The sequence below is a fragment of the Pan paniscus genome, chromosome 4 (genome assembly GCF_029289425.2).
Source record: "Pan paniscus chromosome 4, NHGRI_mPanPan1-v2.0_pri, whole genome shotgun sequence".
Lineage (NCBI taxonomy): Eukaryota > Metazoa > Chordata > Mammalia > Primates > Hominidae > Pan > Pan paniscus.
Genome location: NC_073253.2, coordinates 136,868,313 through 136,885,783, shown reverse-complemented (window position 1 = coordinate 136,885,783; position 17,471 = coordinate 136,868,313). Strand labels below are relative to the sequence as shown.

At 45.1% G+C, this 17,471-nt stretch overlaps 1 protein-coding gene across 4 annotated transcripts; it reads left to right on the top strand.

Annotated features, from left to right (window-relative positions):
- Positions 1-28: 28 nt before the first annotated feature.
- On the top strand, positions 29-16,018 carry HDAC3 (histone deacetylase 3). Of its 4 annotated transcripts, XM_003829117.5 has the most exons (15): positions 85-210; positions 316-398; positions 1,991-2,133; positions 6,803-6,884; positions 7,012-7,068; positions 7,189-7,244; positions 7,622-7,755; positions 8,289-8,369; positions 8,741-8,814; positions 8,971-9,035; positions 10,643-10,732; positions 10,855-10,913; positions 11,162-11,241; positions 11,561-11,718; positions 15,362-16,018. In XM_003829117.5, exons 1-15 carry the CDS (start codon positions 156-158, stop codon positions 15,429-15,431), a joined length of 1,287 nt encoding a protein of 428 aa, XP_003829165.1. In that variant the 5' UTR covers positions 85-155; the 3' UTR covers positions 15,432-16,018. The 4 variants fall into 4 exon arrangements, with proteins under 4 accessions (XP_024784502.1, XP_034816559.1, XP_003829165.1 ...); XM_024928734.3 differs by lacking the exon at positions 15,362-16,018 and having other exon boundaries at positions 29-210; positions 11,561-12,070; XM_034960668.2 differs by lacking the exons at positions 1,991-2,133; positions 6,803-6,884 and having other exon boundaries at positions 29-210.
- The last annotated feature ends 1,453 nt before the right edge of the window (positions 16,019-17,471 follow it).

Below are 17,471 nucleotides of genomic sequence, written 5' to 3'. Positions count from 1 at the left end.
GCGGAGCTCCCCTGGGGGCGTGGCCTGGGTGTGGATGGAGGCGGGGCCGCAACGCCCAGTTCCGCAGAGGCCGGCTACGTGCTTTCGCAGCACGCACGGCCGGGGAGGGGCGGGCGGCGGGCGGCGGAGGTGCGGGGCCTGCTCCCGCCGGCACCATGGCCAAGACCGTGGCCTATTTCTACGACCCCGACGTGGGCAACTTCCACTACGGTGAGGAAACAGGGCTATGCATGAGGGGTTGGGACACGGAGGTTTTGAGGCGGGGTTGCAACTCCAGGGGTGAGAGCTGACGAACTCTCTTCTCCCCACCCCCAGGAGCTGGACACCCTATGAAGCCCCATCGCCTGGCATTGACCCATAGCCTGGTCCTGCATTACGGTCTCTATAAGAAGATGATCGTGAGTTCCGCCTCCTCGGCCGGGGGTTGGGGGGTGGGGCGAGCTGTGGCCGTAGGGATGGGTGGGCTGGACTGAGTGCATGAAGTGCGACCCGCCCCTAGAGTATCGGGGAGCTGGATAGAAGTCACCAGGAGTACCTTGAAAGTGCAGGGTGTTGGGGGTGGCGTCCTCTGCTTAATGGAAAGTACTTTCTCACCTCAGGTCGGCCACCCTCTGACTGTAGGCACACTAGCCCTTGGCCTAGGGTTAGCGTGATGTGGGGCTGGTTTGAAGACAGAAGGTGTGTTCCTCCTCTGCATTTTAGAGTGTGGATAGGGCCTTGGCCTCAGGAATTAGGGTTGGGGAGCGGATATCACTGTATCAGGGTGTGAGGTTTACCCTCAGTTCCCACTCCTCTTTTACCACCTTTCTTTACCTCCAAGGAGCTAGGGCTCCAGGGTGGAACGATGCTGCCGTCTTTGTAAATGTGTATGTGCGTGTGGAACAGAGGCGATATCTTAGATAATCCTTTTTCAGCCTGGAATACCTCTACATGGTTCTGCTTAATCGCTATCCAGTTTTTCATCTACCAGACATACACATGCTGTCTTCCCAGCTTGGAATTTATGGCTGTGATATGGGATAGTAACAGTTAAGCCACGCCAGGCGTGGTGGCCCATGCCTGTAATCCCAGCACTTTGGGAGGCTGAAATGGGAGGATCGCTTGAGGCCAGGAGTTGGAGACCAGCTTGGGCCACAGTGGGACCCACATCTACAAAAATAAAAAATAAAAAAAGTAGCCATGTGCGGTGGGTGTGCCTGTAGTCCCAACTACTTGGGAGGCCGAGGCGAGAGGATGGCTTGGGCCCAGGAGTTTGAAGTTACAGTGATCTATGATCAGCAGCCTGAGTTGACAGGGAGGACCTTGTCTCAAAAGAAAAAATAAGACAAAACAGCTAAACCCAGGCTTTATGTGTTGCTAGGGAAACTAGTGAACACTATGAATGAATGTTCATTGCTTGTGCCAAGGCACAGAGAAATGGATTGGTCATAGAAAAGACTGAGGTGATGTTAGTGCAGGAATCTATATCCCTTGAGATTGTTTGCCTATATGTACCTGTGTGCATTTTCTGGGAGAAGAAAAGCTCTTTCTTGTCCAGTTTTCAAAGAGGTGTGACACATCCCCCTGACCTTCCAAAGATAATAAATCTTTGATTTTAATTAGAAAGTTGACATATATCCCATATATTTGACTCCAGAAAGAAGAATCCAGAGGAAAGAGGACAGAATCAGAGCTTGGGGGAGGAGATGAGCATGGAGAGTACTGGGAATAGGAGATTCCAAGGAACAGGGCAGGTGGATCAGGGCTCAAAGTTGAGAAGGTACGATAGGCTGAGCTGGAGGTGGAAAGGAAAAGAAGTGGTCTTCAGGGGGCTCATTTGTAATAACTTACCTGGTTAATCGGAGTCTCTCTACTGACTTAAGGATTGTGGGATGAGGGGAATGCTATGTTTGGCTTCATATAGTCTCCAGGACTGGGTTCAGTATGGGTGGTCTGAGCCTGTGGAGTGGGGCTGACCCTGCCTGGGTTCATCTTGTGTCTCCATCCCGAGGTCTTCAAGCCATACCAGGCCTCCCAGCATGACATGTGCCGCTTCCACTCCGAGGACTACATTGACTTCCTGCAGAGAGTCAGCCCCACCAATATGCAAGGCTTCACCAAGAGTCTTAATGCCTTCAACGTAGGCGATGACTGGTGAGGGAGGACTGGGAGTTTTGATGTCTAACAGTTTAATGCCAAGCCCTTCAGTGAGGTCTTTTGGCAGCAGTGGGAAGATCTCAAGGGGGGCCTACTTGTCAATGAATCATAATTCACTTTATTTGTTTATTCAATAAATGTTTATTGGTCACTTGTTCTAGGCAGGCCCTGTGCTAAGTGCTGGGATTGCAGTGATGAACAAAAACAAAATTTTAATATTGTATTTTTGCTAAGTCTTATAAAGAGGAGGTGTATGACAGATTATGAGAGTGTATACGTGGAGGATTGTTTAGCTTGGTGGAGTGGCTGGTCGGTGGGGCCTTCCTAGAGGAAGTAAAGATTGAGCTGAGATCTGAAAAAAGAGTAGAAGTAATCAGATGAAAGATGGTTGGAGGGTGAGGGGAGAAGTATAGCAGGCAGTAGGGACAAGTGCTAAGGATCTGTGGTAGGACTGAGTATGACTCATTTGAGGAACAGAAAAAAGGCCAAGTGCAGAGTATGAAGAGGAGGTGAACTGAATTGAGGCTAAAGAAATAGGGCCTTTTAAAAGCAAACAGCTCTATTATGAATTGGGGTTTTTACCCGTAGAGTAGAGGGAAGCTATCAAAGTGTTTTAAAAAGCAAGGGATCTTAAGAGGGCTATGGGCAGTTAAAAAAACAAAAAAAACAACAAAGGAGTGGTTTGATATCATTAGGTTTACATTGAGCTTGTATCATCCATAGAAGAGTCCGGGTTAGACCCTCTGGGGAAGGGAGTGGACAACAAAGATAAGCCACACTCTACTCTATATCCATGAAAAAATAGTAACCATCACAGCTACCAGTTGCTCAATTCTACTTACTTTTGTTTTTAAACTTTTTATTAGGGAAAATTTCAAAAATTTCTGAAAGTGAAGTAGTGCAGTGACCTCCCATACGTCCATCACCTAGCTTCAACGCTTATGAGCAAATGGCCACTCTTTTTTTTTTTTTTTTGAGACAGAGTCTCACTCTGTAGCCCAGGTTGGAGTGCAGTGGTGCAGTCTTGGCTCACTGCAACCTCCGCCTCCTGGGTTCAAGCGATTCTCATGCCTCAGACTCCAGTAGCTGGGATTACAGGCGCCTGCCACCATGCCTGGCTAATTTTCGTATGTTTAGTAGAGATGGGGTTTCACTATGTTGGTCAGGCTGGTTTTGAACTCCTGACCTCAGGTGATCCACCAGCCTCTGCCTCCAAAAGTGCTGGGATGACAGATGTGAGCCATCACACCCAGCTGAGCAAGTGGCCACTCTTACTTCATCTATACTCCCTCATGTTAGATTGTTTTAAAGCAGATCCTAGATGTTATATCCTTTTATCCATAAATATTTTATTATGTATCTCTAAATGATACTCTTTTAAAAAAACATAGTATCATTATCAAACCTAAAAAGTTAACAGTGATTCCTTAATGTCATCAAATATGGGATCAGTATTCGAATTTCTGCAGTTGTCTCATAATTATTTTGTAGCTAGTTTAAATCCAGATCTAAACAAGGTCTATACAGTGCATTTGGTTGATATGTCTCTTAAGACTTTTAATTTGTAGCTTTTCTGTCACCCCCTTGAATTTATTTCTTGAAGAAACCAGGTTGTTGATCCTGTAGAATTTCTTATGATAGCTACCATTTATTGAGTGCTTACTCTGCTAGGTATTATGCCAAGGGTTGCTGGTAAATCCACTTAATTCTCATACCAATCCTTAGATGTATTATAATAGACCTTTTTCTGATGTTATATATAAGTAAATTGAGGTTTGGGAATATCTAGGTAACTTAGCCTCAGTCACATAACTGGTCATTGGAGGGGGCATGATCCAGATCCCAGGTTTTTAAACCACTAATCTGTTTTCCTGAAAGATCTTAATGACAGAAGCAGCCAGGGCTGTAGGTTAGAGGCCAACTCATTAGGCTGGCATTGGCACCTTTCCAACTTTATCCCTACACCTCAGCTGCACAGGATGCCTTCCTGGAATGCCCTTAGTTCTCTATTCAACCTCTTCAAGGCCTTCTCAGCCTTCACACCATCTCCATGAAACCTTTCTTGACCACACCAGCCCATAGAGCTCTGTCTTGCACACACTGCACTGCTCATTTGGTGTTCAGTCACATGCTGTCTGGGGAGGTTTCTTGTTTTTTTGTTAGTATTCCTGCTGTTATTTCTGAGCTCACTTTCTAGCTCTGAGAATACAGGGTCAGCCCTTACGCCACACTGGGGTCCTGTAGATGCTCTTTGTGCAATTAGGGAATGCTAATTAGAATACTATCTCTGGGCTATTTATGCTGCATCAGTCTTCCTGTCAAACAAGTTACAGTTGTGCTTATCTGTATTTCCGATGAGAATCAGGAATTTTTCTTCTGTTTAATGAATTTCTGATTGCTTTCAAAGTATTCTAACATAAGTAGCCAAATTGCACTATAGGCCTTTAAATGAAAAAAATAAAAAAGTAGTCCCAAGCCAGGCGCAGTGGCTCACGCCTGTAATCCCAGCACTTTAGGAGGCCGAGGCGGGCGGACCACCTAAGGTCAGGAGTTCAAGACCAGCCTGGCCAACATGGTGAAACCCCATCTCTACTAAAAATACAAAAATTGGTCATGTGTGGTGGCACGTGCCTGTAGTCCCAGCTACTCCGGGAGGCTGAGGCAGGAGAATTGCTTGAACCCGGGAGGCGGAGGTTGCAGTGACCTGAGATTGCACCACTGCACTCCAGCCTGGGCAACAGAGTGAGACTCTGTCTTAAAAAAAAAAAAAAAAAAAATTCCAGACCTCTCCTTTTCACCCATAAATCCCTCTGCCCAGTGACAGCCACTTTCAGCTCCTTTCCCCTATGTCTTCTGGTATTTACCTTTGGATTTCTAAATAATAATAATATTAATTGACTGTTATTACTAATCTGTAATCCTTAGGTAATACCTGTTATATACTAGGTACTGTTCTAAGTGCTTTACAGCCATTAGCTTATTTAATCTCAACAACCCCTACGAAGCAGGGTCTATTATTGTTTCCTTTTACCGATGAGGACACTTAAGCACAGAAAGGTTAAACAGTTTGTACAACCTCACTATCATTAGTAGGTGTTAAAGAACCTAGGTAGTCTAGCTCCAGAATCGGTGCTTGTAATCATACTCCCCTCCTGTATTGTCTCTCATTGCTATTTCTTCGTCTGTCAATTTTAGGCATTATCTGTTAAGCTTTTAGTATGGGATATGAGCATTTAGTCTTCTTACACCATCACGTTGGCTTCCTTTCCCCTTTCAGCTTCACAGTAATTTAAAAATAAATCAGTATTCTGTGTTTACATTATTATAACTCTGAAAGATTCATTTACTATCAAGCCAAATAGTGTAGTGTGATTTAATCTATTTTCTTCTACAGCTTTTTGTTTTTCCTGGAGCTGACAATTGCATTATTTTTTCATTTGCTTAGTTTTCTGGTATTAATCACTAATTCTTTCCAAGCCTTTTGAGAAACTGTAAAACCCTACAATTCTTGCTTGAACCCGGGAGGCGGAGGCTGCAGTGAGCCGAGATCGCACCACTGCACCCCAGCCTGGGCGACAGAGCAAGACCCCATCTCAAAAAACAAACAAACAAAAAACCCCTACAGTTCTGTTTTCACATGGTCAAATGTATCAGCTGCACTATTTTTTTTTTTTGAGATCTAAAACTAGGGATTGCCTAAGCCTTTCCTTTTTAAAAAGTCAGGTTTATATAGGTATAACTTGCATACAGTAAAATTAACCTTTTTTAGGTGTAAGAGTTCTGAGAGGTTTGATAGAATATATCAAGGTATAGGGCCAGCGCCGATGGCTCACACCTGTAGTCCCAACAATTTGGGAGGCCAAGGCGGGAGGATCACTTAGGCCCAGGAGTTTGAGACCAGCTTGGGCAACATAGTGAGACCCTGTCTCTACAAAAAAAAAAAGTATCAAGGTACAGGAAATTTCCACTACCCAACAAAGGTCACTCACCCTTTTGTAGTTAATAACTTCTCTGCAACCTAGATCCAGCCAACTACTGATATGATGTCTGTCCTTGTATTTTACCTTTTCCAGAATGTTACATAAATGGAGTCATACAGTAAGTAGGCTTTTGTGTCTGGCTTCAAGCCTTTACTTTTTATAAAGAATAACAATGGTAATAATTATAGCTGACATTTATTAAAGGCTTAGCGGATACCGTATACTGTGCTACAGGTTTTTCGTGGGTTATCTCATCACTGTTTCACATATGTAGGTATACAATTCTTTCTTTAAAATATGTGACTGAAGAATATTATTGAACATTATGCTAAAATTTGTTACACTGAGAAGACTAAGAAAAACAGAGCTCATGTTTTCTTTCAACTGATTTCCTTTTTACATTGTACTTGAGTACCTGGAAGCTGCTTGCTTCTTTCCGCAGCTAGGATACAAACTCCCTGACAGTTAAGTGCTTCTTTACTTCCCATCCAGTGCCTTGCACAGGGCTTGGTACATGGTTTGGTCCAAAATATTTGTTGAATAAATTTGCAGATAGCCCAGGTGTGTAGGAGAGGGAGAGAAGGTTCTTGAAAAATGGAGATTGGAGGAATCTAGGATGGGGAGGGAGATATGGGAAGGGCCCAGACAGAGGCAGGAGGGTTCCAACTTGTTCCTCTTCCCTGCAGCCCAGTGTTTCCCGGGCTCTTTGAGTTCTGCTCGCGTTACACAGGCGCATCTCTGCAAGGAGCAACCCAGCTGAACAACAAGGTGACATAGTCCCGAGTCCTGTTCTTCCTTTCCTCTGGATCCCTGGACTCGGGATTTAACCCTGATCCTGGGCTCCCAGCTTGAGGGGTGGGCAGGAAGGACTGTGACTTAGGTGTTTGTCTTTCAGATCTGTGATATTGCCATTAACTGGGCTGGTGGTCTGCACCATGCCAAGAAGTTTGAGGTGAGTGAGGAGGTGATGGGAAAGACAGTGGCCATCCTAGGGTAGGTGTTTAGGATGATGGTGGGGGGCAGCTGGGAGGGGAATTGCTCTTCTCTTTATGAGACCACTGTCTTGCCATAGGCCTCTGGCTTCTGCTATGTCAACGACATTGTGATTGGCATCCTGGAGCTGCTCAAGTAAGTAGCCCAGGAGGAGATGGGGGCAGTTACGGGATTCTTGGCTGAGGAGGTCTCTCAGTCTCAACCCTGACCTTGACCTCCCTCCTCCCTGATTAGCTTCTCCCAAGTTCTTGATGCTTTATTCAGGCTGCCTCTTCCACTGCTGCAGATTCCCTACTGCCTGCTCACATTTCAGCCTTCTCTGCATATCCCTCTCCTGTCCCTGCCTCTAGCCTCTAGGCTGGAGCCCCCAGTTGCCTTTAGGGAACTGGTGACATTAAGTTTCAGGTGGCCAGGGCAGAAGCAGACTCTTCACAATTCGAGACCCGGTGTTTGAGAGGAGTGGGTTGGGGGGTTCACTTCTAGCTCAGACCCTGGGTTTGGCTTCCCTCTAGGTACCACCCTCGGGTGCTCTACATTGACATTGACATCCACCATGGTGATGGGGTTCAAGAAGCTTTCTACCTCACTGACCGGGTCATGACGGTGTCCTTCCACAAATATGGAAATTACTTCTTCCCTGGCACAGGTATGGGAATAGGGATTACTTTCCCCTTTGCACCCTTCAGCTCTTTACTATGAGTGCCTCCTTCTCAGCCTTCTAGTCTCATCTCAGGTGTCCCCTCCTCAGAGAAGCCTTTCCTTACCACTCCAGTTATCATAATCACCTCCTTCCCCATTCCTCTGTTACATCAGCCTCATTGTTTCCCTCAGAACACTCACTGCTATTTGTGTTTATTGTGGTTTTTTGTTTTGTTTTGTTTACTGCCTCCCTCCTCCTCATGGCTATTCCCTAAGAATATAAGCTTGGTGGGATATCGTAAATTTCATTAGTTCCATTCGTTGCTGCATCCCTACTGCCTAGTACACAGTTGGCTCAGAGTGGATCCCCCAAAACTATTTGCCCAATGAATGCAAGCTGCAAGAGATTTAGTGGCTCTAGGGAGTTTATGGTGAAGCTACATAGATGGAATGAGAGGCTCCCAGAGTGCAGATTGGGGTTGAAACAGCTGGGTTGTGGGTGCTTCCCATGTGTGGCTACCACCACCCACTTCCCTACAGGTGACATGTATGAAGTCGGGGCAGAGAGTGGCCGCTACTACTGTCTGAACGTGCCCCTGCGGGATGGCATTGATGACCAGAGTAAGTACCGAAGTCTTCCCTCTGTTCCCTAGGCCCCTTCTTTTTCTCCTTGAAATAACCTCTTCTGCCTGGTATTGTCTGCTGTTGGGCCAGTTGTCCTTAAGGATGAATGGCCTCCAGAGGGACCATGAATCTCTGGAAATTGTATGCAACATATCATGTGTATGTGCATTTTTCTGGGAAAAGTCATTGGCTTTCATCAGTCACTCATAGCAGTCTGGGATCCCTTCCAGAAGTTTCAGACCAGTGATTTGATTCTTTTGGGTTGCCCCTTTCCTGGGCTACATGCTCGCTCAACCCCCTTTTTCCTTTTGTTCCCTGTCTCCCCATCCCCTTGGGGTGCCAGGTGCCCATCTTTGGCCCTCTCCCAGGTTACAAGCACCTTTTCCAGCCGGTTATCAACCAGGTAGTGGACTTCTACCAACCCACGTGCATTGTGCTCCAGGTAATACTGTCAGTTCCTCCTCAGGAGTGTTCTGCCTGGGCTTGGGGAAAGAGAGCAAGGGAAGAGGAGGTTCTTTAGGTTGGTGGTGGAAGGGGTATCTGTGATGTTCTGATCAGTTCTGATCACTGCACTTTCCTGGGGTTTTGCTTTTTGCAGTGTGGAGCTGACTCTCTGGGCTGTGATCGATTGGGCTGCTTTAACCTCAGCATCCGAGGGCATGGGTGAGACTTGCTCTCCTTCTTCTCCCCAAGGTTTTTAAGTGGCCTTGGACTTCAGTACGTGGGTGGGGGTAGTTGGGGAATGGGCCTCACCTCTTCTTGGAAATCAAAAATAGCTACAAATTGTACTTGAACTAGAAATGTCATCTTGAACAGGGTTCCCTAGATGGTCATTCATTCACGATATATTTTTATTAAGCACCTATTATGTTCCAGGCATCATACCACATCATGGGGATGGAATAAGGAGTCTCCCATGGAGTTTACAGTTTAGGAAACAGACAAAAAATAAATAATCAAATGAAATAAATAGATTCTTATAAATTCTATGAAAGAAAAAAAGAAAGCTGAGACACAGGATACAATGGGGGACCTACTTGAGATAGCATGATTTCGGAAAGTTTTTCTGAGGAAGTAAAATTTGAGTTGAGACCTGGAGACTAAGAAGGAGTGAGTCATAAGAGGAGCAGAGAGAAGCCTGACCTAAGCATGGACAAAGGCCCACAAAAGGCTCTGAGGGCTGGGCCCAGTGGCACACACCTATAATCCCAACACTTCCAGAGGCCAAGGTGGGAGAATCGCCTGAGGCTAGGAGTTTGAGGCCAGCCTGGGCAACATAGTGAGAGCCATCTCTACAGAAAATAAAAAACAAAATCAGCTGGGCATGATGGTGCATGCCTATAGTCCTAGCTACTCAGGAAGCTGAGGCAGGTGGATCACTTGAGCCTAGGAGTTTGAGGTTACAGTGAACTATGATTGTGCCACTGGACTTCAGTCTGTTGAGGTGAGGTCCGAGAAGCTGGCCATGGTGAGATTGTGCAGAGCCTTTAAACCCTGGTACGGAGTTTGAATTATATTCCAAAGATGATGGGAAACCATCAAAGGATTTTAAGCAGGAAAGTGACATGATCCAATTTGTGTTTGAAAGTGACAATTCTGACTGCTGAATAGAGAAAGGTTTGGGTAGGGGGGATGGAGATGGAAGTAGAAAGACCAGTTAGGAAGCCATGGTGTTGGTTAGGTGCCCAGACTAAGGTGGAGGGGGTGGCAATGGAGAGAAGTAGATGATCTGAGAGGTGTGTGTGTGTGTGTGTGTGTGTATATATATATACACACACACACACATATATATGTTTTTTTTTTTCTTTTTTGAGATGGAGTCTTGCTCTGTCACCCAGGCTGGAGTGCAGTGGCACGATCTTGGCTCAGTGCAAGCTCTGCCTCCTGGGTTCAAGCAATTCTCCTGCCTCAGCCTCCTGAGTAGCTGGGACTACTACAAAGGCGTGAGCACCGCGCCGGGCCTGAGTTATATTTTCAAGGCTAGAATTGACAGAACTTGGGTTGATGAGAATAGTTGATTAGGAGGCAGGGTGCCAGGGAGGGTGTTGAGCAGAACAGAGGGGGGACTGTGCTTTATTTTAAAAATTTTATTGAGACACAGCATATAAAGTATACCCAAATCTTAAGGGTATAACATAATGAATTTCACTATCAAGATAAAGATTTAGAACATTTATAGTTTTCTTGTGCTCCTTTCAGGCAATACCTAAAGGTATTTACCTTGTCTTTTGATAACCTCCTCCACATCTTCCTCTGGTTCCTTTTAACAGGGAATGCGTTGAATATGTCAAGAGCTTCAATATCCCTCTACTCGTGCTGGGTGGTGGTGGTTATACTGTCCGAAATGTTGCCCGCTGCTGGTGAGCACTCTCCTGATTTCCTCCCCTGTTGTCCAGTGTGAGCTAGGGTGTCCCTCAGATATGGCCACATGGGCCCTTCAGCCCACTTGGTCAGCCTGCTCCCCTCTGCTGGTTGGTTTCAGGACATATGAGACATCGCTGCTGGTAGAAGAGGCCATTAGTGAGGAGCTTCCCTATAGTGGTAAGGACCACCCCACAACACCCCCATAACAGGAAGGCCATTCTCACCAGATTCCAGAATGACCTGGTTTGAAGGCAGATGGGAAATTTTACACTCTCAGAGCTCTGCAGACTAAACCCCTGGGCTCAGAGCAGGGAAAAGATTGGGCAGCTATTATGTAGGTGCTCTGGATGGGAAGGAAAAAGATTGGGAAGTCTTGTTAGCTGCCTTTCTCAGTCTGAGCCATACTTTCTCCTCTCCTCCCCAAGAATACTTCGAGTACTTTGCCCCAGACTTCACACTTCATCCAGATGTCAGCACCCGCATCGAGAATCAGAACTCACGCCAGGTCAGCAGCTCAGAAAAGCTGAGCACAAACTTCTCCTGAAAGGTGGAGCCCAGGAGAGGTCAAAGATGTGGGAAGTAGGAAAAACCAAAGAGAAGGAAGTTCTAAGCCATCACAGTCACTGTTATTGGCTAGGAGGCAGTCCAGTTTAAAGTAGAGGCAGTTGGGGTTGGTGGGGAGGGAGAGCTATCAGTTGGGGGACCTGAACTAGAGGTACCACTGAGATGAAAACCAGGATGGTAGGGGTAAAAGGCAGCTAGGAGATTCCATGTCCTGGGAATCTCTGGAAACTGCTCACTCTGTATTCCTCATTTCCAACCAGTATCTGGACCAGATCCGCCAGACAATCTTTGAAAACCTGAAGATGCTGAACCATGCACCTAGTGTCCAGATTCATGACGTGCCTGCAGACCTCCTGACCTATGACAGGACTGATGAGGCTGATGCAGAGGAGAGGGGTCCTGAGGAGAACTATAGCAGGTCTGGGAGCAGGGACTTCAGCCTACTTTCAATAGGCTTGCTGGGGAGGTTTAAAAGGGAAAAAGTAAATGGGAAGGTATTAGTTTAATTGCCTCTGGCTTACCTCCTTTAGTCTGCTACAATTTCCTCACTCTTTTCTTTGTTATTTTTAATGACAAAAGTAACACGTATTTATTGCAAAATTTTAAAACAGCACCAAAATATGGTGTTGGCTTTCACACAATCCCAGACCTATTCCACAGGAGTAACCACTGTTAATAGTTTTTATTGTTTTGGATAGACCTTTTTCTATAGATTGCAAATATACTGTTCTGTATGTACATATAAACAAACACATATACACTCATTTACAGTTTGTGTGGTTTCTGGTTTTTCGTAAATACAAATAGGGTCATTCTACGTATGCTGCTTTACATCATATAGCTGTTTCCAGCTAGCTAATATAGATCTGCTTCAGTATTTTATCAGCTGTATAATAATTTACTATGTGGATAGATTATTTTCCATTTTTTTGGTATTACAATAATAATGTGGCAATGAACCCCCTTACATTATACATCTTTGCATTCTTGTTTGAGTGAGTTAGATAGTAGAATGGTTGCTGCTAGGTCAAAGGCTGTGTGCATTAATTTTTTTTTTTTTTTTTTTGAGACAGGGTCTCATTCTGTCACCCAGGCTGGAGTACAGTGGCATGATTATAGCTCACTGCAATCTTGAACTCCTGGGTTCAAGCGATCCTCCTGCCTCAGCCCCTCGAGTAGCTGGAATCATAGGTGTGCACCACGACACCTGGCTAATTTTTTTTTTTTTTTTTTTGGTAGAGACGGAGTCTTGCCTTGTTGCCCAGGCTGGTCTCAAACTCATGGGCTCAAATGTCCTCCTGCCCCGGCCTTCCAAAGTGCTGGGATTATAGGCGTGAGCCACTGAGCCTGGCCTAAAATTTTTATATTTGCTGCCAAATTGCCGTCCAGAAAGTCTGTAGCAGCCTATAGTCTTGCCAGCATTTTTCTCAGTCTTTCCAGGTCTTGAGCTGGACAGGTCACTGCCTGCGTACTACTCTCTAAGGCTCTTTGATTTCTTTGCTCTGTTAATTTTTTCAGGTGGGATAATTGCATTGTGGTTATGTTTTTTTTTTTTTAAAGTCTTTATCTTTCTGAGATACATACAAAATATTTGTAGATGGAATGAATTAGGGGGGAAAAAGGATAGGATGGCATTTTTTTTTAATCCCAAAACTTTGCTGAAAAATGAAAGGGAAAGACAACAGAACCAAGAAGTGCAGAAACAGATGCACTTAATGGGGAACAGATTTCCTTACATGACTGAGGGATAACCACAGCTGGACACTTGTGGGACACACTGTCTTGCTCCCACGCAGGGTTAGAGGTTTGAGCCGGCTCTGCTGCAGAGCCTGATGGGCTTCTCAGCCCCTTCTAGAATCTGCTTCTGTCTTAGAATTCAGGCCTCCGAATCTCTCCTCTGGACCTGGGCTTTACTGCTCTGACTCTTGGGGATCTCTGCAACTCTCCTCCTCCAAGGATATCCCCCGATCCCTTCTGAGTGAGGAGGTGTCTGAACATCTGGCTTCAGGGCTTCCAGGACTATTGGAAATTGCTTTTCATTGTCTGGTTTGGTTTGGTAAAACCTGTTTTTAAGTTCTTCCTTTTGGGTTTTTTATCAATAGCTCCAGGCTGGCATCTGGACCTAGTCTCTGCATTATAATAATACCAAGCCCTGTCACAGCCAGCAGAAGCCTCAGGCCTCTTCCTGTTCCTAAGCCCTACCTCTCTGTCAGGCCACCCACTGAGTTTCTGTTCTTCTTTGATGCCTATAGCTCCAGCTTGCATATGACTTGCAGAGTAGAAATAGGAAGAGTTACCACTTTTTGTAGGTTTGCCAAGCACCAGACACTACTAAGTGCTGTCTATTACAACATATATATGATCATTCTGTTGCCATCAGACAACTCTGATGGCTCTTATTTTCAGATTAACACGGGAGGAATCTAAGGCTCAGAGAGTCTAAGTAACTTTCTTTCTTTCTTTTTTTTTTTTTTTGAGACGGAGTTTCGCTCTTTTTGCCCAGGCTGGAGTGCAATGGCATGATCTCAGCTCACCACAACCTCTGCCTCCCGGGTTCAAGCGATTCTCCTGCCTTAGCCTCCCAAGTAGCTGGGATTACGGGCATGAGCCTCCACGCCTGGCTAATTTTTTTTGTATTTTTAGAAGAGATGGGGTTTCTCCATGTTAGTCAGGCTGGTCTCGAACTCCTGACCTCAGGTGATCTGCCTGCCTCGGCCTCCCAAAGTGCTAGGATTACAGGCTACAGGTGTGAGCCAGCGCCCCCGGCGAGACTTAAGTAACTTTCTGAAGGTCACATGGCTAGTTAAAGATCAGGGCTGAGATTCAACCTGATTCTCTGACTCCACACCTTTAACCCTGTGCACTTAGAAGTAACTGAGACATTGCTCACCATGCAGATAAGGCCTTTCCTGGCTTAGTGCCTCAGCTTCTCTTTGATGACTTTCTCAATTCTCTGTGTCCCAGAGAATACTTTTTCTTTTCTTTCTTTTTTTTTTTGAGATGGAGTCTCACTCTGTTGCCAGGCTGGAGTGCAGTGGCTAATCCCGGCTCACTGCAACCTCCGCCTCCCAGGTTCAAGCGATTCTCCTGCCTCAGCCTCCTCAGTAGCTGAGATTACAGGCATGTGCCACCACACCCGGCTAATTTTAGTATTTTTATTAGAGACGGGGTTTCACCATGTTGGCCAGGATGGTCTTGATCTCTTGACCTTGTGATCCACCTGCCTTGGCCTCCCAAAGTGCTGGGATTACAGGTGTGAGCTACCACGCCCGGCCTTTGAGAATACTTTTTCAAAAAGAAAGAAACCAATATTGAGTACCTGTTGGGCCCTGTTTTGCTTTCACATCCATTCTTTCACTATGGGTTTATAATACCACGTCACTCTTCTTAAAATTAAAACTCTCCTTTACCTTGCACTTAGAAGAAAATCCAAAATTTTGACTGTGGCTTAAAAAGGTCCTGCATGCTAGCCCTTACCTACATCCAGGATCTCATCTCTAACTACTCTCCTCCATGCACAGTGCTCCCGGCTGTCCTGGCCTCCTTGTTCTTACTGGAATATATCAGTCTCTTTCCATTTCATGACCTCTGTAGTTGGTTTTCTTGCAGCTTGGAATGGCCTTCCTGAAGTCTTTGCCTGCTTAGCTCCTCCTCAGACTTTAGGTCTTATGTCCCAATAGTCCTGTCTGAAATTTCACCCTTTTCCTCTCATCACCTTCAGTCCTATCACTTCATTTTATTAATTGTACTCTCCATCATCTGAAATTATTATATTTATTTACTTTGTTAGTTACTAGTCTCATTTATTAGGTAAGCTTTTTGAGGATAGACAACCTTGTCCAGCTTGTTACTCTACTGTATTGCTAAGGTTTATGACAGTGTCTGTATAGAGTAGTTCCTTAATGTTTATTTGATACGTGAATGGGTGAATGAATAGCAGTCTCTACCAACAAGAGGAGGAGTGGTTCTCAACGGGGCCTGAGAAATGGCTTTGGAAAAGGGTGCTGGGAGAAGATTAGAACTTAGAGTGAGATCCTGACCTCTCTCCCCTTGCTTTGCAGGCCAGAGGCACCCAATGAGTTCTATGATGGAGACCATGACAATGACAAGGAAAGCGATGTGGAGATTTAAGAGTGGCTTGGGATGCTGTGTCCCAAGGAATTTCTTTTCACCTCTTGGTTGGGCTGGAGGGAAAAGGAGTGGCTCCTAGAGTCCTGGGGGTCACCCCAGGGCTTTTGCTGACTCTGGGAAAGAGTCTGGAGACCACATTTGGTTCTCGAACCATCTACCTGCTTTTCCTCTCTCTCCCAAGGCCTGACAATGGTACCTATTAGGGATGAGATACGGACAAGGATAGCTATCTGGGACATTATTGGCAGTGGGCCCTGGAGGCCAGTCCCTAGCCCCCCTTGCCCCTTATTTCTTCCCTGCTTCCCTCGAACCCAGAGATTTTTGAGGGATGAACGGGTAGACAAGGACTGAGATTGCCTCTGACTTCCTCCTCCCCTGGGTTCTGACTTCTTCCTCCCCTTGCTTCCAGGGAAGATGAAGAGAGAGAGATTTGGAAGGGGCTCTGGCTCCCTAACACCTGAATCCCAGATGATGGGAAGTATGTTTTCAAGTGTGGGGAGGATATGAAAATGTTCTGTTCTCACTTTTGGCTTTATGTCCATTTTACCACTGTTTTTATCCAATAAACTAAGTCGGTATTTTTTGTACCTTTCGCCTTTCTAGGAATGTTAATTCTTGCTAGTTTCCTATTTATGAAAGGAGAGGGAAATGGGCATGATGATGCATGTAATAAAAGCATAGTTAACATTCATTCAGCACTTATCCTACGTTAGGCCCTGTGTATGTATTCTACATTTATTATTGTAAATATAAGAAGTTAATAGAGTTTTGGTTAAGAGTTAGACAAACCTGGGCAGATTTGAGAGGAGTAGAAGATGACTTCAGGTTTTTGAATCTGGGTGTTTAGAGTAGTGATGCTAGTTGGTGAAGATACACTGAGATAAAACATGTTAAGTGCTTAGCACAGTGCCTGACAGAAGAAGTTGCCCATTATCTGTCTATGTGAAGAACAATGCTAAATACTGTAGTAGCCACAAACATGGACCTTTCTCTAGAAGAGTTTACATTCCAGTCAGTAGTATGATAAATATTGTAGCAGATACAGACTGATACAAGAAAGAGGACTGATAGATGGGTCACTTCCTCCCCTCCATTCTCTGATTCTGTCTGTTCTCAACACTAGCTTAGAAAGTAGCTTTTGGACTTTTTAGACAAAAAGTCTGGAAAGCTCAGCACTAAGTCAAGTTTGAAGTATGGGATGGACAGCTCTATGTAACATTCTATCCGATCACCATCAGAAGGTCTGGACCACAAGAGAGATGAATGCCAAATTTAGGAGCCAGCCAGCTTGGCAGAGTCCCTGGTATATCTCAGGCCCTTGACTAGGTACTGGGGCTCTAGGGTAAGTAAGTCACTGACTGCCCTTCAGGAACTTATGCTTGAAATCTTGCTAGCTGTGGTCAAGAATATTCAGTCCATATTGTGAAGGCCGACTGGTAGCCACATAACTGTCACACAAGGGACAGATGTAGCTGGGAGAATGGATGAAATTGCTTAGGGAGAAAGTCATGCTAGAAGAGCAAAGAATATACTCTTGGAGAATACTCATTCTTTTCACTCATGTTTGGTTTATGTCAGTGGGGAATCCTGGTTAAACATAGGGTTTGGCAGCAAATCAGACTAAGCTGGGTTTAAATTTTATATCAATTATGCGTTCTTGGGCAAGTCACTTCAACTCTCAAAAGTCCAAATTTACTATTTATAAAATGGTGAGGCTAGCAGAATCTATCACATGGCACTGTGGGGACTTAGAAAAATACATGTAGAGTGTTTGCCTAGTGCCTAGCAGAGAGCAAAGGGCATGGTTAAGTGGTAACTGTTATTGCTGTTTAGGCACATGTTGGCAATAATTAGTTTGTCCTGATTAGAAACAATTAGATGGTACCTAACCTGGAATTCGAACTAGGAAATTAAACTCCAGAGCGAGTCTGGTTTAGTCTAGTGCTTGCCCTGGACCGAGCTCTGTTCTTGCTACCTTGCTTTCAAAACATGGTGGCTATCACTATAATTTTTTTCATGTGTTCCATGGGTATTGCACAC